Raw genomic sequence first — 25,106 nt, forward strand, 5'->3', positions numbered from 1 at the left:
ATGACTCTCTCGTCCTTGCAATTTTGAGTGCTCTCAGGTTGTGAAATGATGCATGGCACGTTAAGGCAGGCCAGTAAGTTCGGACTTGTTTGACCAGTCTTGCCGGTCAGCCACAAGACTTGGCATAGAAAATGGGCTCTGTATTGGTGATGAGTGGCGGGCAGGTGTGAACGGCCATTCACCGCACGTGATGCAAACAGGCTGACATCATCTCCAGACTGGTTGGAACAATTTGGCCCAGCTGGACTGGCCCTACTATTGCATCATCGTTCATGTGTCTTATTATTGCCCACACCCACCCCACTAATTTGATTTATGGGAAAAAGGAGAAAATAAAGTAGCCGATAAAGTGATTAAACGATCTTTTTGTGGGGGGAACCTTGTCTGCAGGACCATTTTATCCTCGTCAATTTTTTGGGGAATGTCAATGCATCCCTGAGGCCGTTTTGGGGTTCTAAGTTTGATGGAACCTAGATTCTAGCCATTTATTAACTAACTTCTAGTATTAGAGTGGGTTTAAATTAGGAATGCAATCGAGTCGAGTTGAACTTAAATAACACTATTTGAGTTTGATTTGAATTAATAAACTTGAACTCGAACTCTTGCTTGAGTCCAATTGAGTTTAATTCGAATCCAATCGAGTTTAATAAATATAAATTTATATGCTATATAATTTTAAACAAGGGATAAAAAAAAATATATATTTAATACTAATAAAAAAAGCATATATATATGTTAAGCTTGATTGAACTTAGATTAAGTTTGATGAACTTTCGAATTTCACATATTAAACTCGAATTCGACTTGTTAAATAGCTTGAACCGCTCAAAATCGACTAACGCGAGTTCAAATTCGAGTTTTAACCAAGCAAACTCAAAACCTATCTATTTGATTAAACTTTACTCGTTTGTACCTCCAGTTCAAGCAATATCCCTTTAAAATTATTCCAGCAATGTCCCTCTATAATTATTCGAATCTCTATTTAGTGTTATTAAATATGTCAATTTTTAAAAATGTCCTGTAATATCAAAAACCTATTGCAAATTCTATTTACCTACAAGATTTGAATTAAAACTGTTTGAAACAATTCTTAATACATTTTGAGTAGTATCTATCATATTAAACACCACACGTAAAAGAATCCGAAATATATTGAACCAAATGAGGAACAAAAACAATAATAAAGTACAAAACAAGATTCTAGTCTTCCCGTGACTTTGAACTCGTGCTCCTCTGTGTGCTGTCCTTGAGTCAATACTAAATTTTAATCACTGATTTGCAAATATGTTGTATACTAACATTGGTATAACGACCCTCATGCTAAAAGAACAGACAATTCTTTATGTTTATAAAATCGACTAATGAATCTCATTATGTGTTATACTATATCAAGACTTCATTAATCATAACCAATTTGTCATAGATGAGTTGATCACCAGTTAAAGTATAAAATACAGTCCTTATAGTAAAATTTAGAATGTATATGACAATACATTTCTTGGTAAAAAAATGAGTTTATCGTCTTTTAGTCTTTCTTGATCCAATTGAACCTTTTCTTAATATAAGTTAGAGTGGCAGTAGTTTAAATTTTACCGATTAACCAAAAACATTCATTAATCATGAAATTTAATATTCAATGGTCAATTTAAAATTGTTGTCTTGTAGAACTTAGGTCCTTAGTTGATTTTACAAAAATATGAATGAGCTCTTGAGAAGGTTTGGGTGGGCATAGATTTCCAATGTTGGGTCTTTGGGTCGGAGGGGAGTAGGGGACCAGTAAATGGGGAACGATCCAAAAGTGGAGGGTATATCAGTCCCTACGGCAAGAAATGAGTGGAAAAGCAAAGCCAGCTATATCCACCATGAACATGATAGCGTCATGGGGTCCATTCAATTCAGTAGTTACCCATATAATCCCCCAATCTAACGGCCGGCAGTATTAACCGAACGAATTTGAGGTTCATTTAAGCTGTATTTCATTTGAGGCTGAGTTTTCACCATTTTCCGGTTTTTAAAAAGAAGAGGGAGGGCAGCCAGTTGCACCTCTCACTCTGCCAAGAAGAGATAGAATCAGAAAGAGAAAACCGGGAACAGAGACCGAGAGGGACAACCAGTCTAGGAAGGCCTCCAAGGTACCAAATTTACTCTTGAAATTCATGGTTTTTGTTACTTTGCATCTTCAATTCATTTTTACGAGGCCCTTTTGTTATTTTTGTGTTAAAGGTTGAAGCTTGAGTTAATGTAGCGGTATCCTGTTCATATTCTTGTCTTACTGTGTTTTGTGATGAGACTGACTTCTAATGCCATTTTTGAGCTTTGATCCATGGATCTGCAAATGGTGTTTTTTTTTTGTGAATGAATTCACATATTAAGGGGGTGACAGGCAATGCTGCTTGCCTTAATCTTTGATTTCGTGAAAAGCTCAAGCTCTGGTTTTAATGTTTATTATATAGTTTGATTATTGTGACAGTCTGACTATGTGACTGAGATTGCCTTGAATTTGCAATTTAAGGCTGGGAATACCTAAACTATAAGCAAAAGATTACTGAACTGTGGATGATTTCTTTGTAATGTGCTTGGTTTTTGGATATGTTGAATCATCTGCAATGGAATTTACATTATCTTTGATTCACGTTCTGGGTTACTCTTACTGGGCTTGTCATCGAATAAGTGTGAACTTTGATCTGATTGAACTTTGATTGCATGGCTAGATATTATTCAGATCGTGTCAAAATGGAGGACTAGCTTATATAAGAAATGTCCAGGAAAAAATTGATGCTGTAAATGCTTTGTCTTGTTACATTGTCATTGAGTTACCTTAGATCAAATGTCTGAGAAGAATTTGCTGGTTTGATTAGCCAATTTACGCAAAGTTATGCTATTCAAACTGTAATTGTTATATGGGTTTCACTATTTGCAAGGAGACATGACATCAGATGTTGTAATGTGCATCTGCAATCGAGATCTGTTTCTTGACAACTTCTATGACAAACTTGTTCTTCTACAGACCACATTAAAAGATGGCAGATGGTGAGGAGATTCAACCTCTTGTGTGCGACAATGGGACAGGAATGGTCAAGGTAAAAATCTCAATGTTGTTTTGGATCATTAGATTCCTTAAAAACAGTTTGATACATTTGTATGATTGCATTATTAGGTGTTCAGCTTAGTTGCTTATTCTTTAAGTTGATCCGAATTTGCAGGCTGGTTTTGCTGGAGATGATGCTCCAAGGGCTGTTTTCCCAAGCATTGTAGGACGCCCACGTCACACTGGTGTGATGGTTGGTATGGGGCAGAAGGATGCCTATGTTGGTGATGAGGCTCAATCCAAGAGAGGTATTTTGACTTTGAAGTACCCAATCGAGCATGGCATTGTCAGCAATTGGGATGATATGGAAAAGATATGGCATCATACGTTCTACAACGAACTTCGCGTTGCTCCCGAAGAGCACCCTGTTCTCCTTACAGAAGCTCCTCTGAATCCAAAGGCAAATCGTGAGAAGATGACTCAAATCATGTTTGAGACATTCAACACTCCTGCCATGTATGTTGCCATTCAGGCCGTTCTTTCTCTTTATGCCAGTGGCCGTACAACTGGTAAGGGACTTAATGACCTAATTATATGAATTTTTTGAATAATGTGTCAGGTTTGGTGTTGTGGTTTTATTTATTAGCTGAAAGAAGATTATTCTGAGTTTTATTGTTCCTCAAAAATTAAGTAAATCCCATATTGCACTGGGGGCATAGCAAAGCATACTAACTATATCTTTAAAAGGTTCAGGACCCACTTCCCTCTGGAACTGAGAATATTACAAAAACTTGTTGAAGTCAATACCATCTTTTCATGATGTACCTATTGGGTACTGAGACAAAGCTGTATTGAGTGCTACAACTTCTCTTAGAAAGAACCAGAACCATGGTATAAACCAATATGTAAAACAAGGTTGTAATCGTTTTGAAGACCATGAAAACCAAATGAGAACGCTAAAAACAAAAACAATGTACCAAAGTTTTGATGTTATATTTCTCTATGTAGCGATAATCTTTTTTTCCCCCCCCAGGTATTGTGCTGGACTCTGGTGATGGTGTCAGCCATACTGTTCCTATCTATGAAGGTTATGCCCTTCCACATGCCATCCTGCGTCTTGATCTTGCAGGGCGTGATCTCACAGATCACCTCATGAAGATACTGACTGAGCGTGGTTACTCTTTCACCACTTCTGCGGAGCGAGAAATTGTGAGAGACGTGAAGGAAAAGCTTGCCTACATTGCTCTTGACTATGAACAAGAGCTAGAAACCTCCAAGACCAGCTCAGCTGTGGAGAAGAGCTATGAGTTGCCTGATGGTCAGGTGATCACTATTGGTGCGGAGCGCTTCCGTTGTCCAGAGGTCCTATTCCAGCCATCAATGATTGGCATGGAATCTGCTGGCATTCATGAAACAACATACAATTCCATCATGAAGTGTGACGTTGATATTAGGAAGGATCTTTATGGAAATATTGTCCTCAGTGGTGGTTCTACAATGTTCCCAGGGATTGCTGACAGGATGAGCAAAGAAATTACAGCACTCGCTCCAAGTAGCATGAAGATTAAGGTGGTGGCTCCACCTGAGAGGAAATACAGTGTATGGATTGGAGGTTCCATCTTGGCCTCCCTCAGCACATTCCAGCAGGTACTGTCCCTAAGCTCAGAAACTTATGTAATCTGTTTACTGTTACATAAGCATACATTACACACGTGCATATCATTTTCTGTCTGTTTACCAGTAATGTGTGGGCATTTTCAACTAATGTGTCTTCATTTGAATAGTATGCGAGTGTTTAGTCCTTGGCAATTGCCTAACATTGACGGGAGAAGCCATTCTGATTTTGTAACGTTGCATTATTGACAGTGTTTGTCATGTTGAAAAATCTCCAATTGAATTGATCTGCCGAATGAATTTATGTAAAAGATATTGGTCTCTAAGTGGATATTTCTTGAGTCAATTGCTGTGTACTTGACCTGATAAGAATTTAATTTCTGTTCCTTGAGTGCAGATGTGGATAGCTAAGGCAGAGTACGACGAGTCTGGGCCATCAATAGTTCACAGAAAGTGCTTCTAAATATAGGAGTATTTTGTTATGCTGGAGGGTTCGCTGAGGAGATTGACACCGGCTTATATACTATCTGAAATTTTTATCACATCTTTGCAGATATGCTACATTTCGTTTGTATTTGTTTCTTATTACTTTGTTCTTTTTTTCTTTCTCTCGAGTTTTTCTTTCTCAACAATTTGAACAAGGGACCTGGAAACAAGCTGAGCTTGCAAAGATTAATTTTTTCCGATCAATATTTCATTGTAGACTGTAATTTTTTAATGTTACTAAGATTGGATTGTGGATTGAGGGCTCGTCTAGACTTATTTTGTCATTTCTCTTTGGTACAGGGCATTAAGTTGTTTAATAGCAACACTCGTGCAAAGATTTTGGTAAGAAATGATGGTAAAATATGATCTTAAAATACATAAAAAGTACAATAAACTGAATTACAATGACAAAGCAGCATGACACTAAAAACTGAAAACGATGGATCAATGGCAAAAATGGCATGGGAAGAAGGAAGTGAAGAACCTGGGATTGAAAGTGAGAATAGGGCAGCAATCTAATTTCTTTTCTTTTGAAGTATGAATACAAGTTCTTGAATTGCTGTATAGGAGAATGTAACCACTAGCTAAGACATCCGAAATGCCGCTGCAAAAATGTACGAAGGGAACTAGAAACGAAGTTGCTATACACCAATGAGAATAACACCCTTCTCAGATATCAGTTCAGGAATCAGTAATCCAGACCGGTGCTTCAGTTATGAAGTACTGAATATCAGAATTCCACAGCACTTCCCAGGTTTCTGGCACATCATATGATAAAGCTAAAGAAGAAGCATAGGAAAAAACTGCTAGCCAAACACGGCACATCAACGCCACTAGATCCATCTGAAGGGTAATTCGACTAAAGCTAAAGCATTTGTAGCATTTGAAATGCTGAAAGAAGCATATATGTGTGTATTTCAATTGTAAGCTGCAGCATTCTAGGCTGGAAAGCAAACTGAAGTAATGAATTTATGAAAACAATCCTCTCGAAGGCCTTGGCTATTCGTCATTCTACAGACTCCGGATTCACATCATTCCCCTGTAGAATTTTGAACTTGGAAGGTGCAATGCTGTCCACAAATGCTCTAAATGACCGTTCAGGCACAGGTGCCTTGTTATTCAGCATTTCATAGTCAAGGAAAATTACAGCAACAGTAATATCATCATGCCAGAGCCTCCTCTTCCCCTGGTCGTACCCCTTAAGTTCATCATAACTCCTGTTAACTTTGGCTGCTGCTTTTTGTAGAGCTAATCTTAGTAGCCTCCTTGCTATACCCTATACCCAAGGAAAAAGAATGTAAAACTTGGACATATACTGGTTTTCCTCCCCCCAAAAAAAAAAGGAAAAACATGTTTCAATAAATTAGATGATGTAAACCCACCTCTCTAGGATTTTTGTGAACTATCTCCACAGCTTCCTGATTTGACAGGTGCTCCCACAGCCCATCAGATGCAAAGATGAGGAACTTGTCACTGGGTTGCAAAGTTCTGGTACATATAGATGGATCAGCTCTTAGCACAGGCTGGCGAAGAGGTTCAGGAAGGTGGAATCGTGGGTAAGATTCATCAAGAGCGAAATCTGGATTCTTCAGGTAGGCATCCCCAATGGATCTAGAGACCTAGAATGGATGTTTGAGTAGTTACATATTGCATCAACTTCAAGTTACATCTAAAACCAGCCAAATATCCCATGAGGACATCAACATATAGGTTGCAGTCTTGCTTGAGACATAAGACACGAGCTATTCGCATATAGCAGCACCACCACATCATCACTAACACTAGTTGCATTACCAAATCCAAACTTTTATGCATTCAATAGAAACAGCATTGATGTTACATAATATGATATTATATGATGATGCCATGGTTTTTGTTACCTAAGTGTAATTCTTTTCCATTTTCAAAGTCTGAAATCTCTTTTCTGAGCAAATATAATCAGTAAAGCAAACCTACTCTTGGTTCTGCTTTCTGTTTGAGATATATAAGTTGATCTACAGTAATTCAACAGTGCTGGTTGTGAATTAAGATAAGTTTCAATGTAAAAATAAAGGACTCTGTTTATCAGGAAAACCAAACAAACTTAAAACAACTAAAAGCTCAACAAAATGACAGAGAAATGTTGCAGCTTATCAGCATATTCTCAATTTCCCACATATTTATTGTGCCTGAGAGATATAACCAAGGTCAGTTGAATCAAAAGTCAACAGAATTATGAAAATGAATTTAAAAATTCCATTATGAACTGTTTAAGAATTGAGGGACAATGAGCAAATCTGAATGCGGTCTCCCAATCCAGACTAAAGGTACTTCAGAAAAGGGGAATACTCACATTGTAGCACTCACTAAGCTAATTTAGTATGTAACACGGTACCAACTTCTTATTCTCTGTACCATATTTCCAATCATATTTCTTTGTATAGTATTACACGGTTAATTTCTGAACTGTAAATGAGCTTCTCATTGATGTTCAACACCTAAATTAAATCGAAGTTCCCAAAAGGAACAAGCATGCTTTTTTCACTTGAAAAAACTACAAAACAACAATCAAAAGCTGCTTTATTAGGAAACAATCTTGCTAAGGATAATTCATTTATGATAACATTTTACTGTCAGCACAATTTTGAGATTGAGTACTCTTACACAAAGGTTTCAAGTCCACTTTAGGAAGAGAAACATGTAATCACTTGTACAGGCATCTGACTTTTCCATAATTCAATGTACCAGACAATTCCATTCTGAGACCAGAAACCTTAAAAAAAAGGCTGCCTTCTGCCTGCACAAAGTCAAAAGGCTGGCATTTCATGTGCATTGGTCTCAAACTTAACAAAACTGAAATGAGAACATCGACAACTTCATCAGAGAAATGAAATGAGCTCGGAAGTTCACTACTCAGAATTGGAACAAACTAACTAAATGACAAAGGTAAAACTTTGTTAATTAGCCTTCTTATCTTGGTTATAATCGTTATTCTTGTCCAGAAAAAAAAAAAAACTCAACTAATTATGGTTGGTATTGTAATTATGTGAAAACAATAGAGCTTCTGAGTGCCCTACTTTCTAAGACTCTTAATTAAATTGAAGAAGACAACAAAAGTCAAATTTAGTTTCATAACCTAAATTTCTCATTTTGTCCCCAAGCTTGCTTAAGTAAGACCATTTCAAAGATTTCGAAAATTTACATGATTCAAATAAATTTCATAACTATGTTCTATGACAAGTTCAACATCCTAATATCTATGCAGAAGAAGTGCAACAATAACATCGTATGCTCTAAAGATCTTAAAATGTGCAAACCTGTATAATGCCTTTGATTCGCCATACATTGAACTTCTGAAGCACAATCTGTGGATCATCTGGGTGTGAAGAACGTAATTCTTGTCTAACCTCCTTCATATTGGCATTATGGTCTTTGGTCAATTGCTTAGCAGTAACTCTTTTTGATTGGCATAGACAGCTGAGCATCTTTTGGCCTACACAACCCAGCACTGCTCTAGAATCACCAAGATTAGCAACAAAAAGTTTCCCTTCCCAGATTACTCCAACTAAGCAGCAGGATCCCCATGAAGCAACTAGGCGGTTAACAGGATACAACTGCTTTACAATTGAAAGAAACCCATCCTCTGTTTCAGAGAAGGCATTGCAAATAACTCCTTCAGACATTGTTCCATTTTCTTGAGCTAGCTCTGCCAACCAGAAAAAAGAAAGAGATAATAAATCTTCAAGTCTTCATGTCATATATAACCGCAAAAAGCTTGTATCTCTTTGCCGGATATGGCTAAATAAGTTAGAAACTACTAAGCATCATGCAAATGCCTCATAGAAGGTGTCAGTAGGACAACAAACAGTTTAAGAGTCTTTTCAATCTGCAGCTCTAAAGGAAAACCATATCATAATTGCAGGCCCTACGTAGGACCTCAGGAACTGCTGAGTTCTAGCTACATTTCTTTTGAAAGAATAAGTCAATCAATTCCAACTTCTTTATTTGTCGTTTACTTTCAAGTTTATTATGTGATAGTGAATTATTTTTCTACAAAACATGTCCATGGAACGGTCAATGGAAGATCGCCAAGGTATAAGACTTGGTCAAAAGCTCAACCAACAAGATTTCGCCTTTGCACAAATACAAGATAACATACAATTATAGGGATTTCATGTTCATAAGCATGAAGACAACTTTACTGGATATAATCAACGAACCGAAAGTGTTAAATCCAATTTGCTATAACTCAGAGCCTCCATTCTTAATGACAGAAAAGACATTACAAGGAAAAAAACAAGAAAATAGGAAAGAAAAATATCACAAGAGCTTATGGATATTAAAAAGCCAATTGAAAATATTTGTAAACAAATAATGCAACACAGCAAGAAGCTAATGGATATTTGACAACTCAGTAATTTTTAAAACAAACAATGCACCATTAAAGAGACAAATCTGGAGGTGTAATTAATCAAAAGCACTGGAAGTCAAAGTCAAGAAACTTTTCCTTTTTCCTGATAGCACTAAGTTTCAATAACCATGCATATCTCGGCATGCATCATATTAAAAATGTAAAATCAGACCAGAAAGTTCGACAGAGTAAGATAAAACAACACACCATATAAAGGAAAAACAAAAAGAAAATGTATCAAGAAAATAAAATACTCATAGTCTCAATTTCTGTTTTATCTTGTTGCAGCGAACAGAGCTAATTGATATCCCAGGAGAAAGTACCAGAAAGAACATATAGAATCATCAAGAGCTATAGAAATACATCAAACAAGAACACGGTCATATTATTCTTTCTCCATTCTCTCTTCCTTCAGTCTAGCAACTTTCTTGGCCAAAACTTTTGCATAAGAACAAACATGCACCAGTTCACTCCTCATTCAAATTAAAAGCATTAAAGTATATCCTCGAAAACAAAAGGAAATAATTGGAAAAAGATATTGCCACTCACTTATTAGATGATAGAAGAGGTTGTCACCGATGAATCGTGCAGTCTCATGGCTACCATGGCCATCATAAACTCCAACAAAGGTGGCATTCTTTCCAGTTTCAACTTGACCTTGATCCTCCATAACTCTATTGGCCTGAGCCGCAGCAAAAGAGAATTCTCCACAAAAATGCTTCTCAAGATCTTTGTACCAAATCGAGGGGTCATCTTCCTCGCCTAACATAGTAATACTAGCATCTTCATTGTTAATATCGCGGTTGCTATTATCATCCCTGTTCATACGCACATATTGACTCAAAGGCCCGCAACAAGCTGACACTATTTTCCCCAACGACGAAGACATATTTCATTTCCCTATATCTTCTTGGCTCCTGGCTTTTTTCAAGAATGATGATTTTAAGCCACCAACCCCACTAATTCCCTGGTATCGTCGAAATTCAAGGAAAGCGCAGATGAAATTTTGATCAAGAAACAAAAACCCAGTAAGAATTGTAGGGCTGAAATTAAGGACTGGAACAGTTACTGCAGCAAAAGAAGAATTCAGGGGGGAAACAATATCACAAAAGAGAAAATTTAACAGAAACCCACTAAAACCCAGACGGAAATATCGATCAAAAAACCGAAGCCCAGACAGGATTGATCAATGTGATGCGCAGAAGGCGTTAGAATTCAAGGCTGGAGCAGTTAATGCAGAAAAAGAAAAAAAAATCAGGGACACAAATTCAAGAAAAGAATGAGACTGGAGTCTTTTCGTATGAAAGTGGAGTGGAAAAGAATCAGAGAGTGACGAGCAAGAGAACCCAGAAAGGGATTCTCATGAGTGCAGACGTAAAAAACTGGAAAGATACTGGAAAGGGGAGTATAAATGGATGTACGATTGCTACTGGTTGTTTGGTTTTTTTGGGAGAAAAGGGAAAACAAAAGAAGATTTCTGAAGGGACGAGAAACAGAGGGAGTTAACGAAAGAAAGCGTGGCTGCCGGGGCAGAGCATGTATGCTTTAAAGAGCGTTTTAACTGTTATACGGGACTTGGAGGGATGGAAATGACTACATATTTATGGAGGGAAAGAAGTGTAGATTACCGGATTACAAATTAATACATAAACAAATAAAAAAACAAACACCAAACCGTAATACAAAAGAAAATAATACAGGGCTGATTTTTATTTTAATTTCTAAAAGTGTAATTGAGAGAAAATGATAGTGACACCTAATTTTTGCTCTCTATGTAATGTATGTTTCAATTATCATTTTGTAACAGATCCGACTAATCACTCTATACCTGAAATATCTTGCCCCCAAGAGCATTTAGGCGTTAAAAGAGGTTTGAACCCTGGACTTTGGGACATGAATGGCTACCCCAAGATCAGGTGATCTAACCCGAGGGGCTCGGTTTAGGCTTTCAGCCGAAACCAATTTGAATCTTTCCAAGGAGGGAAATTCATACTAGATAATCCCAAAAGGAAAAGACAAGCTGTGGAAGACCATTTTTGGCTTAATATGTGACCATCACTTTTCAGGCATTATCTTATAGAGGCGGGTACAATAGTATTTACACAGGACAGGGATTATATTATTTTTGTCCTAAGAAACTCATTAGTATCATTTTTTCTCTGCTAAGAAAACAAATTACTATACATAACTTTTTTACCATTTGCGTATAGATTTATCGCTTCTTACTATTGACAAATTAATTTGTGGTGAAAGATCATCGCCATGAAACATATATTTTTTCTTGTCCGGATGGTTCAATTTGCCCAACCCATAAAATTTATTTTATCCCTTTCACTATTAAATCGTTAGACACATTTTTCAATAGCTGAATTTATGTATAAAAGGAAGGGAAAATTTCTTTTTCTTTATTAAACTTTAGGTATGAAAAGTAGACTTTGTTACATCATGGTGAAATGAATCATAACTTAGTTAACGGGGAAAAAGGAAAATAAAATGGGACAACCTTGAAGTCTTGACGTATCAGGTGTGTCTGTCTATATGGAATGTAATGGGCATTTAATAATTTTAAATGGAAAGGTATAATTGATTCTTCTCCTAGGGGGTAAGAAGTTCTCTACGTGCATATGAAAAGGAGAGTTTCATTTATTTATTCTTATGTGGTTATTTTGGGTAAGAAAAGGAGAGTTTTTACATGAAGGTGAATTAAATCACAATTTACTTGGGAAGGGTTGGATTGGATGGTAAAATGGGAGGGATTATAGGTAAACTTCCTGCTTAAAAAAAACACAATTTACTTAATGCGAAAAAGTAAAATAGGGTGCATTCGAGTCGAGTCGAACTCGAGTAATTGAGCTTGAGCTTGTTGAACTTTTAGAAATCAAGTTTGAATTCGAACTCGACTTCAGTTTACCTTACTCGAATTCGAGTTTAATTAAATCTAATCGAGTCAAGTCAAACTCAATCAAGCTTATTTGAGTGTAATGGAGCCTATTCGAGTGTAATCAATCTCACATAATAAAAATTAATATCTTACATATAATTTTAAATAAAGGATATTATTGACATTTCACAATAACAAATTTAAAAAATTTAAAAAACATATATTATAAAAGGATCGATTATACTTGTCGAGCCTTTGAGTATAAAATATTGGAACTTGACCTCAACTCATGAACTCAAATGAGTAGCTTGAACTCAAACTCGGTTAAAACGAGCTCGAGTCGAGCTGTTGATCAAGTAGCTCACGAGTTCGAGTCGAGTTATTTGATTCAGCATCTCCCCTAAAGTAAAAGAGACAACTTGAAGTATGTCTGCGTGTGGAGATGGACACTTAACTTTTAAATGGAGAGATACACTTACATATAATTTTAAATAAAGGATATTATTGATATTTTACAATAATAATTAAAAAATCTATATATTATAAAAGGCTCGTTTAGGTTTGTCAAGCCTTCGAGTATCAAATATTGGAGCTCGAACTCGACTCATGAACTCAAATGTGTAGTTCGAACTCAAATTCTGTCAAAATAAGCTAGAGTCGAACTGAATAGCTCGCGAGTTTGAGTCGAGCTAATTGATTCAGCATCACCCCTAAAGTAAAAGAGACAACTTGAAGTATGTTTGCATGTGGAGATGGACACTTAACTTTAAATGGAGAGATACACTTGATTACTTCCCCTAAGGAAACATGCAAATGCATCATATTGACCAGGTTCAGACTCTTGAATTAATTTTCAATTCCAAATAAAAGAAAAATACTACTGCATTAATTAACCCTTTTGGTCTTACGTTCTGCAAATACATGCCTCAACACTATAAATGCAAGCTGTCCTAAATGTTATTCCATCTACAATTCACAAGTCACAAAAGATCATGCAAACAAGTAGTGTTAATATATATAGTACAAACCTACTAGAGAACAATATTGTTTTTTTATTTTTATTCCCAAAAATTGCATATTACTTGCGGACAAAGCAAAGCAATTCTCTTTGGCAAACTAAAAAAACCTACGAACTTGCTGAAATTGCTCTTATAAATTGATAAGGTCAATTTCCAGTCTTTTTTTTTTTGTCAGCAACGATACATTTGTATAACCTACTCTATCCTAATCTAGGGGGAGGGGGAGCCTAAGGAGGCTGTGATAGGGGCTAGTGGGTATACAGACCCAACTAAACCAAGGGAATGTTATGACATAACTCTTAGATTTTTTTCGCTGTTGGTGAGGTTTGAACCCTCACCAACAGCCCAAGGAGGGACTTAAGTCTCTCCTGGTGGCCACCGAGCTTCAATTTCCAGTCACTCCATAGCACTTCTGGACAAGTGCGGAAAAGTAAAAGTCGCTGTAAGGACTGGTTACCAATCCACAGTTGACTATACCCAAATTTGAAAGGCGGTGCTCTTTCCCATGGTTACAGATATCCTACACAAGTAGCTCGTGATAAGGTTACATCTTCGATGACTTGACTAGCTTACCTAGATAAGCTAATCCATCAAAAAGTGCCTATAACGTAGTTGGCAACAAACATCCGTGCTGAAGCTGAACCATGGGTTAAAGCAGGAGAAAGTGCTAGAATGACAAGAAGATGTTTTGGAGGTTGACTTTGACAACAAGAACACAGGCTTTTTTGGGACGTCACTTTGGTTGAGACTGCACATCATGTTTGAACGGTGTTCTGCACCGACTCTTTACTGATGTTATTAAGAGGTAGAAACCGTAGCTGTTGTTGAAGGTGATCGATGTGAAAGAAAAATATAAGCACATTTTAGACATTCAGTCCTAGCTTTCACATTGAGAACCTGTGTAGAATAATTTTGGTGGCATTTCACTTGGTTAAAAACATTTTATAATTCAAATACTGAAGCATTCTTTTCAAGATTGTCAACGCATTCTTCCAGTGAGAAATATGTGCTTAGCTTCTCGAACAGAATCACAGAAAGTAAATGAAGTGAAGTAGAAACGTGAAACTTTCAAAGGCTGAATCTGCGCCCCCCCCCCCCCCCCCCCCCCCGAGGGGGACAATATTGGAGAGGGGAGCTCAGCATCTAGATACATTGAATGCATGGATAATCATGTGGAAAGGTGCTGTAGATTCATCGCTACCCTTTTTCTCAAGTGTTTGAGATGGGAAATATGCCCTCGTGTCCCCAAGAAGTCGAGTTCACCTTTCATTGCTTTAGACTTTACAACTGTCATTCACACTCTATTCTGCTCCTACATTATGGGGTTGGAGAAGTTCATTTAGACTTGTACAGGCTACAGAGGCTGGAAATTAGACATAAAAGAAAGCACTGTACTTCTCTTTAATGCATCAAGAGGATTTGAACTCTTAACCTGATGCACAGGACAATTTTAACGAACTCTCCCTGATTGATCACTGCATACTATTCTACCAAGAAAATGTTTAAACTTGATCCCGCTCTAGTAGTATATTGAACCTTTTCTTGGCTGTTGGCAATCTTCTGGACGGTAGCAATTTTGTTCTACTTGTTTGTGTATTTTGTTCATGTGCTCTATTGCCCGCCTCTAATAAGCCTTTCCACCATCTGATGAAGCTATTTCTGATTCAATTAGGCCGCCCCACCACCTCTTTGACTTGCAATATTCTGTGGCAGGTTTGGAAAGGCTGGAAACAGCAAACACTAAGCTTGCCCTCTTTTCTCCTTTTTTTTTAAAAAAATTTATTTTGAAATTTCTATAAGTTGTTTGCACATTGCGAGCAATAAATCCAACAAGCAAAAGAAGAAATAGAAAAACCAGGGGTGTCGAAATCAATTGTTTGAATGCAGGCAAGTCTTAATGCATTTAATATTTGCAAATTCCTATAATAAACGATATACAATTTACCGACAGAAACAAACTAAAGGATTTCAGGGATTCAATATTTGTATCCATCACTTGCAAATATCATGATTTAACATTTATCCTTAAATATGTGTATAACAACAAGATGTAATAAGAAAGAAAAAAATATGCAGCTGATATTATCAAGGTATGGAAATTAAAGGCAAGAGACTTTGGATTCTTAAAAAAAAATTAGATAAGAAAAAAAATGGATGTAACTGATCTTCCAACTTACAACAATGAATAAACAAGTAATTAAAGACGACCATTCTCATTTTGCGGCAGAACCCTTTTCTCCATGTTTCCATAATTCCAATCTGTGGAAGAATAATTCATATTACAAAATCCCAGTAGGAAAGGACAAACTGTGGGCATAATAAGAATTTAGATATCAATTTCAAGTCTTGCGTCATAGTGTCGGTTACTATAATGGTTTCAGGGATAATTTCTTTCATGTGCCAACAAATTGATTATCATTTTTATGTGCTTAGTAAATAATTATAATTTCGATTTAGTTAACTTTTTCTTTAAAATAAAATTCTAGTCTTACTATATTAATATAGATTTATCACTTAATACTATTGGCAAATTAGCTTGTGATGCAGGATCATCATGAAACATGCATCTTTGCTTCAATTTGCCCAACCAATTTATCCCTTTTGCCATAAAATCTTTAGCCTCATTTTCCAAAAGATCAGTTTAAGTATGTACCAAAAAAAAAAAAAAAGAAGAGTCCTCATTTTATTTTATTTTATTTTTTATGCTTTGGGTGTGAGATGGAAAAAGGAAAAAAAAAATGATAACTTGAAGTAGTTGCAACCAGCATCCGTGCTGAACCTTGGGTTAGTGCAGGAGAAAGTGCTAGAGCAAGAGCAAGATGTCAAAAAAACATGCTCTTCCAAGCCACAATTTTGAGTTTTGGAGGTTGACTTTGACAACAAGGACAAAAACATTTGAACTTGGAACATTTAAACATTTTTTATGGGTTAAAATTGAGGTCCTGTTTGTTTATTAAGAGTTATCACTTTATTTATTTTTTGTGTGGACTGAGGAGATTAATTTGAAGAAGGTTCAGCAGAGTTCCTGTGAACTTGGAGGAATTAATCCATAAGCTGTTGTTGAGGGTAAAACAGAAAAGAAACTAGATGTATACCACATATAACATAACATTTTGATATTCAATCCTAGTTTACAATATAGTGTACAAGTATACCACAGCCTACCTCTCTGTTTTTTTGTGGAGGGGAGGGGAGAGGGGATGGGGTGGTCATGCTTTTGTTGCATCAAGTGTGGATCCAAAAAATGCACACTCCATGAAGGCATCAAATTTTTCTGCCAATAAACTTTTCATAGGAGCAGAGAAATTAACTTCACAACTTAGAAACATCACCTAACCTTTTTCATGGGTTAAAAACCATGCCATTAGTAGTATTCTCCAACAACAGAGAGTATGCTAGTATATGGAAACTCCTTTAAAGAAATCAACATGAAAGAACCGAACCTTGTTTTTCAACTGATAAGATACCTCAATGAAGTCTGGTATAGCCTGTATCGTTAACTAAAACATGTCATGCTTTAGACGTCTGTGTTGGTTGTAATGCTTCTCCACGAATACCTTGCAAGCACCTTCAATTGTCCTACGCCATGTCTATTTGTACATTAACAAAAGAAGAAAACAGCATTCAGTTTTCGACCATATTTTCGCATGTCATTACTGCTTATAATGGAGCATAATGAGTGCATGAGACTATATGTTTTCATATCATGACTAATTTGATTTGCAATGGATCATGATGAGTGCTGTACTTGATATTTCACAGAATTGCAGACTCAGGAAGATATGTGTGATGAGGGTTTGTGGAGAGCAGGAGAAGATGTGTTGTAGAAAAACATGGTTGCAAAAGTGAAAGGTCTGATTCAAGCTAACTTAAGATATTAACTACAAATTAAGTTTCACAACTTCTTGGATGATATAGAAAAGTACAAGCTACAAATGAAGGAGGCTATGGACCAAAGCTTCCTTGGAGGCGATATTTGTCTAAGTTAGATTTAATATGATTAAACTACAACATCAAGGCATACTACTAATGAAGATGATTAAGAGCAATGAGAGCCATATGCACTTGTATGAGGTCCCTAATTATAAGTAAAGTTTCAACAAGAACTCTAGACCTAGGTATCTAGGACTCACCCTTCAATCTTAGGGGTAAACTTACACTCAAATTTTAGGCTCTGTGCCTTGGATCTATAAGATAAAATTGTCTAGCATCTTCTTTGGTTATTCAAAAATTTATTCTTAGCATTTGATTACCGTCTTCTGTGCCAATACTTAACATTGTGCAAGTCAGACTTTAGAGGTATCTTATTGAAATTGTTTACCACGAGCGACTAGAATATAGGTTTTCGATCCATAAGAAGTGAAGTTGAACATTCACAAATCACAAGGAACTTTTTGGCATTTAATCCTATTATTAGGGGGCAATTCTGACATTTTGTGTGCAGCCGTTAGTTTAGATAATTTCTGTTCAATTTTCAATTTAGTTAAAATGACGAAAACTTAGAAAGTAAGTTCACTTTGCCACAGAGAGTTAAGTTGAATTTTCTACCAATCACAAGGGACTTTTTAATAATCCGAAATGCATATTCTATCCAAAATCGGCATATTATGCCTATCCGGAAACAGATATAATCATGATCAAGAGTAATAAAAAAGACAAAACATAAAGTATATCTAATTATCAAATAAAGAGATCTCACCTTCTCAATTGCACCCAGAAGAGACTTATGCTTAATTTCCCTTGCCCTGACTTTTACTCTCCCAATCCCAAGTCTTCGAACCACCGCCACAGATGATCTCCGAGACGAGGGCGTAACGGGAGGCAAAAGGGACTTCCTCTCAACAATGGCAGCACTAATACCATTCAAAGAAGAGCCCTGATCAACATACATTCTGCTCTGAGTATAAAACCCAGCCTTAATTGCACTAATATTAGTGCTTCTTTTAATCCGCTTAGCCAACTGCAGCTCTTTCTTGTCTTCTGACTCAGAACCCACTTGGGCAAACTTCCTCAGCAGCTCATCAGATGATGCTTTTGCTACATGCTGAATTCTCGGACAGCTTTCATCGCTATTGTTGTCTTCATTGTTAGTAGCCATTCTTGAATTCTTGAGCTAAAAAAGATGGCAAGAAAAGTTGAAAAAACAGGCAGTATAAGAGAGCGAGATGGGGGGGGAGGAAGAGAGAATCGTGATTAATTTGATAAGGATTTGCAGAGTGAAGCTCAGAGGTGGTCTGAGAGGGAAGATTAATATGTCAAAAATGGACCGTTAGGGAAGGCGCGGTGGTGTATGATTTGATTATTAATGGTTAGCTGGTGGAGAAGTGGCTGAGCAGAAAATATAGCCGTTGAGCAAGAGCCAAGCTCAATAATGCTAAGATAATAATGTGCCATATGTCCTAGCCCAGAAATAAATACTGTAGATGAAAGGACCATAATATAAGCAGGTGGCTTTCCCAGGGAATGGACCAAATAGTGATTGGGTGGGAAAGTATGCCACGCCCAAAGTCCCAAGGCCACTGATGGCCCATCTACTTGAGTTTAGGTAGACTGAAACATCTAAAATGATATGGAAGGAATTCTGTCCAAGTTGATTATGAAACTCATACCAGCTCTTTCGTGATTCTGTTTTCCTGTTTGTCTTTCCCGATTCTCAATAAATTCCCTGATATGCGAAACATTTAATCTCATTATATCTTTGATCATGCATGTAATGGATACTTCTGGCTTCATGTTAATTTATCAAACCTAGTTATTGACAATGATTTCTACTGCCTAAAATGTTTATTCAATATGTCTTGATGTACACTCTTTCACTTCATAGGCGCAACTGATTTAAAAAGAAAAAAAGAAAAAAAAGCCTTGCATGTACTTCGGGGATTTCAAATGGGATTACTCTAGGAGATTAGGATTAATCAGTTTTTGTTTCAAGGAATGGATATTAATTACGTTGTCTGAAACAAAGTTAACCAGAAAAATTCTATAAATCATGAACATATTTTGTGGACGATAATGATAAGTCATGCTTCTTTCCATTATTAAAGTAGACAAACAATAAATATTTATTCTTTCTTAGACCCCCAAATGCAGGCATACTATCTGAATTGCGATTCTTTTTTTTTTTTCTTCTTTGGGAAAATCTTTGATTTTTGGGTAAATTACTCATAACCCTCTTGTGATTTTATATAAATTTCACATGACCTCCTTAAGGTTTCAAAATTTCCACATGACCCTATTGTGGATTTACGTAAAGTGGTAAATGCATGAAAGGCATCTTCGAATATTGCGATTGATTTGAGACCCATTCTAAAAGTGCTTATGATAAAATTATAGTATTAGTTTTACTCCCTTGCAATTTTACATAAATATACATTTATCTCTTCTGCAGATATGGCAATTGGGACGGGTGCCTGCGGGGTCTAATGGAGAAGGGCTTCGTACCCGTTAAAAAAATTAAATATTTATATATATATATATATAAATGTATGTGTATAATTATATGTACAATATATTTAATTTAATTAGTTACAAACTTATAATAATGATATTATTATTTATAAGTATTATATAATGTATATTAGTATATGTAATATAATTAAAATTATTAATTATACTAATAATTATACATGTCTACTAATAGAAATTATTAATTAGTTATACTAAATTTACTAATACATTTATACTAAATTCCTAATTACATTTAACACACTAACACTTTTTTTCTCTAAAAAATTACAATAATATGGGGAAGAGGGGTGGGGCGGGGGGGGGAGTGGGGGGCTGGGGCGGAAGAATTAGTGGCCAGCAGTGCGGGGGGCGGGGGTGGGGTCGTTGCCATTCCTACTCTTCTGATTTTGCATCTATTATTCAACCCTCGGGGTTGGCTCGGCTGGTGCTGGGGGTGCCTCCTTAGGTCCTGACATCGTGTGGTCGCGGTTCGATCCCTGTTACCGTCTTGTGTCTTCTGGGGGTAGGGGCACAAGCGGAGTGGGAATAGTCGGGTCCGAAAATATAATCCGTCGAATCCCGGATACTGTCAGGATAGGAGAATAAAGAGCCTGAGACGATGTCGTTTTGGGGCGGGATTAGGGCTAAATTGAAGGAATAAGTGGAACGGTGACGTTTTGAAATAGTTTAGGGCCAAATGAATTGTATAAGTAGAACGGTGGCGTTTTGGCCACACTTAGCACCGGATTGGTAACTGAATTAGTTACAGGTTGTTAGATGTCCTATTTGTACCCGAATGATTGGTGGGAAAGGGCATGCAAGAAATTAATAGAAATTCAGATTCTTCTTTTGATTCTCTCTCTATCATTTCTCTCTTACTCACTCTTCTCTGCAAATCTTCTTCTTCTTCTTCGTCTCTTCCCTCTCTCCCAAATTCAATTTCCGCGTTTATGATTTCTGGACCCTGACAAAGTGGTATCAGAGCTCGCGAATCCTTGGAACTAGTATCAATGGCGGAAAGCACCAGGTTTAAGACCCTGGAGGAACAAATCAAGAAACAAGAATTTAAGCTTCAGGAGGTGGTAGAAAGCTTCGACGCTTCGCGCCACCAACAACAGTAGATGCGTGAGGAGCTCCGAGCAGAAATGGAAGAAGGTACCAAACGAGTAGAAGGAGTGGTGGCTGGACTGAAACAAGAACTCAGTGCCTTCATGAGAATGATGATGGAAAAGGAGAAGTGGAGTCCAGAAACAGGGAGGCGTCCAATTGATCAACCGCCACTGCTGCCAACTCCACCGCCCGTCCAGAGATTGCCTACTGGAACCGAAGGCTATAGAAATGGAAGGAAGGAGACAGGTAAGGTGACTATTCCAAATCCCCCAAGAATTGACCTACCACTATTCGCGGGAGAAAATCCAAGAGATTGGATTAGGAAATGCAACAAATACTGTATAAACTATCAGATACCTGAGGATCAGAAGGTGGAGGTGATAGAAATGTATCTGGAGGGGAAGGCGGACAGGTGGTTCCAGGGAGTCAAAATGGAGAAACCGGGGATATCCTGGGAAATGTTTGAAGAACTACTGTGTAGAAGGTTCGATAACAATCTAGGCAAGGACATTGTTGAGGAATTCAATAAGCTGCATCAAGTTGGAAAAGTGGAAGAGTATCAAGAGCAGTTCGAGGAGCTTAAAGTCCTTATGACTACTAAGAACCCCTATCTGAGCGAGGAGTATTTTATATCCAGTTTCATCAGTGGAATGAAGGACGAAATCAAGACCATGATCAAGATGCTGAGGCCTACATCCTTGTCAGAAACCTTTGAGCTAGCCATTTTACAGGAGAGTGCATTGAACTTACAAGCCAGACACTCCAAAGAAAGTGGGAAGACAGTCTCAGAAAATAGGCTGGGGATTTCCAGAAATTTTTCTCAACCACAGAATCACAGCTCACAGTACAAAGCGCCTTCAGTCAACTCTTTCAAGAACACTCACTTCAAAGGCAGGCCTGTTTCTGCCACAGAATTTGAGTCCAGGAGGATTTCACCGCAGGAAGTACAGTACAGAAGAAACCATGGTCTCTGCTTCAAGTGTGGAGAGAAGTATGGGCAGGGTCACCAGTGTAAACTTGGTCACTTGAACTTCTTGATTAATGATGAGGAGGAGGATTCTGAGTTTGAAGATGCAGTAGGGGAGCAAGATGAGGCTACAGGCAATCCCGGACAGGTCATGGAAATGTCTCTGCACACACTATCTGAGGCACTAAAAAGGAAAACTATAACTCTAGTGGGGAGACTGGATGGAGAGGAGATGCTAATCCTGGTGGACACTGGCAGTTCAGACAGCTACATTAGCAGTGAGAAGGTAATTGCCTTTGACATCCCTTATCAGTTGGTTCAGCCTTTTTCTATAATAGTGGGAAACGGAGCTTGTGTAACTAGTAAGGCAATATGTCCTAAAGTGGTGTGGGGAATCAATCAGCACAGGTTTTGCTATGATCTCAAGGTTATGGACCTGAGTGGCTGGGATATGATACTTGGGGTTGATTGGATGACCCAGTTTAGTCCCATTACGTTTGATTTCCATAAGTTGACCATTTCCTTACAAGATCAGGGGGAAGCAATACACCTACAGGGCCAAGCTGAAGACTGTGACTTGGACCTTATAAGAGGAAACGACCTGAGAACCTTTATTGAGTACAGAAAGCAGTTATGCATGAACATGAGGTTAGGCCAGGGTGACATGGGAAAGGAAGCTGATGTCCCTGCAAAGGTTCGAGATATCATTGAAGAATTTGCAGATGTGTTTGCAACTCCTGCTGAGTTGCCCCCTACAAGGGGAGTAGATCATGAAATTCCATTGAAATCTGAGTCTCAGCCTTTCAAGATGCGGCCTTACAGGTATCCACACTCGCAGAATGGGGAAATTGAGCAACAAGTCAAGGATATGCTGCAACATGGAATCATAATCCATAGTAACAGCCCATTTGCCTCACCCGTTCTGTTGGTTAAAAAGAAGGAGGAAACATGGCGTTTCTGTGTTGACTACAGAAAATTAAATGAGATGACTATCAAAGACAGATACCCCATACCAAATGTGGATGAACTGATCAATGAGCTGGCAGGATCCAAATATAAGTCCAAGTTGGATCTCACATCTGGCTATCATCAAATCAGAGTTAAATCAAAGGATACATACAAAACTGCTTTTCAAACCCACTGTGGCCACTATGAGTTCCTGGTGATGCCATTTGGACTCACAAACGCACCAGCTACATTCCAGGCCCTCATGAATCAGGTATTCCAGCCATACCTGAGAAAATTTGTCCTAGTTTTTTTTGATGATATCCTGGTCTACAGTCCATCCTTAGAATTACACTTGCAGCACTTGCAAATTGTGTTATCAGTTTTAAGGGAGCACAAATTGTTTGCAAAGCGTTCGAAATGTTCATTTGCACATCACACGGTGGACTACCTTGGTCACACCATAACAGAAAAAGGAGTGTCCATGGACAGATCAAAAATTGACAGTATTGTGAGCTGGCCATCCCCAAAGACAATCAAGGAACTGAGAGGGTTCTTGGGGTTGACTGGCTATTACAGAAGATTCGTCAAGCATTATGGCATTATCTGCAGGCCTCTTACTGCATTACTCAAGAAAGACAGTTTTGCATGGAATTCAGAGGCTCAGGAGGCTTTCCTAACTCTAAAGCATATAATGTGCACTGCCCCTGTCTTAAGGTTACCAGATTTTCAGAAGCCTTTTGTTATTGAGACTGATGCCAGTGGAGGTGGTATTGGGGCAGTGCTGATGCAGGAGGGTCACCCTATTGCTTTTTTGAGCAAGGCCTTGTCACCAAAGAATCCGGGACTCTCTGCCTATGAAAAAGAGTTACTGGCCCTGGTCATGGCAGTTACTAAATGGAGACATTACCTGGTAGGTTACCATTTTGTCATTAAGACTGATCACCAGTCGTTGAAGTACTTGCTGGATCAAAAGCTTACAACTATCCTACAGCACAAGTGGTTAACAAAACTACTGGGATTATACTATGAAATTCAGTATAAAAAAGGAGTGGAAAACAGGGTAGCAGATGCTCTATCCAGATTGCATGAAGGAAGTTCATTTCCTACAGGCTCTTGTCTAGCACTGTCAGCAGTTAAGCCAAATTGGATGCAGGAGCTGCAGGAAAGCTACGCTTCTGATAGCCAGTACAAGGATGTTATGTCCCAATTAGTGGTAGATCCTTCTTCCCAGCCACTGTATGAATGGAGCAATGACCTTCTGAAATACAAAGGCAGGATTTATGTAGGTTCGACTACTGCTCTGAGGAATAGGATAATCCAGACTCTACATTCTTCTGCTGTGGGAGGGCATTCAGGTCAAAGAGGTTGTTGGCAAAGAGTTAAATCCTTATTCTTTTGGCCAGGCATGAAAAATGATGTTATCCAGTTTATACGGAACTGTGATGTCTGCCAGAGGTTTAAAGCTGAGCATGTTCATGCTCCTGGACTGTTACAACCCCTACCTATTCCTAGAATGGCTTGGACACACCTCACCATGTATTTCATAGAAAATCTACCCAGTTCACAAGGCTTCAACACTATCATGGTGGTCATTGATAGATTGACCAAGGTTGGACACTTCATAGCCTTGGCTCATCCATTCTCTGCCAAACAGGTAGCTCAGATCTTCTTAGACAACATTTTCAGGTTGCATGGACTACCAGAGTCCATAGTATCAGATAGAGATAGGATCTTTACCAGTGCCTTTTGGAGCGAACTGTTCAAACTAATTGGCACCGAGTTACACTACAGCTCAGCTTACCACCCTCAATCAGACGGGCAAAGTGAAAGGGTGAACCAATGCGTGGAATCCTACTTAAGGTGTATGACTGGGGAATTTCCCAACCAGTGGAGTAAATGGTTAGCTTTGGCAGAATGGTGGTACAACTCATCCTACCATCCAGTTTGCAGCTATCTCCATTTGAAGCATTATATGGCTACAAACCTATTCCACTATCTCTGGGACCCTACCTAGATACCATTATCCCTTCAGCAGCTCAACTTCTTCAGGAAAGGATACGCATTTCTGGGAGCATCCGAGAGCACTTAGCTAAGGCACAGCAGCGAATGAAATTCTTTGCTGATAAGCAGCGTTCTGAACGATCGTTTGAGGTGGGTGACTGGGTTTTCCTCAAGCTCCAACCTTATCGACAGCAGACAGTTGCCATCAGGAAATG

At 37.9% G+C, this 25,106-nt stretch overlaps 3 protein-coding genes across 3 annotated transcripts; 1 reads left to right on the plus strand and 2 right to left on the minus strand.

Moving 5' to 3' along the window:
* The first annotated feature begins 1,957 nt into the window (after positions 1-1,957).
* On the plus strand, positions 1,958-5,398 carry LOC113774680 (actin-97). Its single transcript, XM_027319279.1, has 5 exons — positions 1,958-2,132; positions 3,008-3,080; positions 3,204-3,597; positions 4,062-4,675; positions 5,040-5,398. Exons 2-5 carry the CDS (start codon positions 3,021-3,023, stop codon positions 5,103-5,105), a joined length of 1,134 nt encoding a protein of 377 aa, XP_027175080.1. The 5' UTR covers positions 1,958-2,132; positions 3,008-3,020; the 3' UTR covers positions 5,106-5,398.
* Positions 5,399-5,989: 591 nt separating this feature from the next.
* Positions 5,990-11,011, minus strand: LOC113774679 (probable protein phosphatase 2C 43). The gene is made up of 4 exons (XM_027319278.1): positions 10,068-11,011; positions 8,425-8,813; positions 6,511-6,747; positions 5,990-6,404 (listed from the first exon to the last, which is right to left on the minus strand). The coding sequence occupies exons 1-4, from the start codon at positions 10,405-10,407 to the stop codon at positions 6,135-6,137; spliced, it is 1,236 nt and encodes a 411-aa protein (XP_027175079.1). The 5' UTR covers positions 10,408-11,011; the 3' UTR covers positions 5,990-6,134.
* Positions 11,012-16,187: 5,176 nt separating this feature from the next.
* Positions 16,188-18,673, minus strand: LOC113775948. Its single transcript, XM_027321008.1, has 2 exons — positions 18,118-18,673; positions 16,188-17,008 (listed from the first exon to the last, which is right to left on the minus strand). The coding sequence occupies exons 1-2, from the start codon at positions 18,514-18,516 to the stop codon at positions 16,919-16,921; spliced, it is 489 nt and encodes a 162-aa protein (XP_027176809.1). The 5' UTR covers positions 18,517-18,673; the 3' UTR covers positions 16,188-16,918.
* Between the last annotated feature and the right edge of the window lie 6,433 nt (positions 18,674-25,106).

The sequence above is a fragment of the Coffea eugenioides genome, chromosome 6 (genome assembly GCF_003713205.1).
Source record: "Coffea eugenioides isolate CCC68of chromosome 6, Ceug_1.0, whole genome shotgun sequence".
NCBI classification, from domain to species: Eukaryota; Viridiplantae; Streptophyta; class Magnoliopsida; order Gentianales; family Rubiaceae; genus Coffea; species Coffea eugenioides.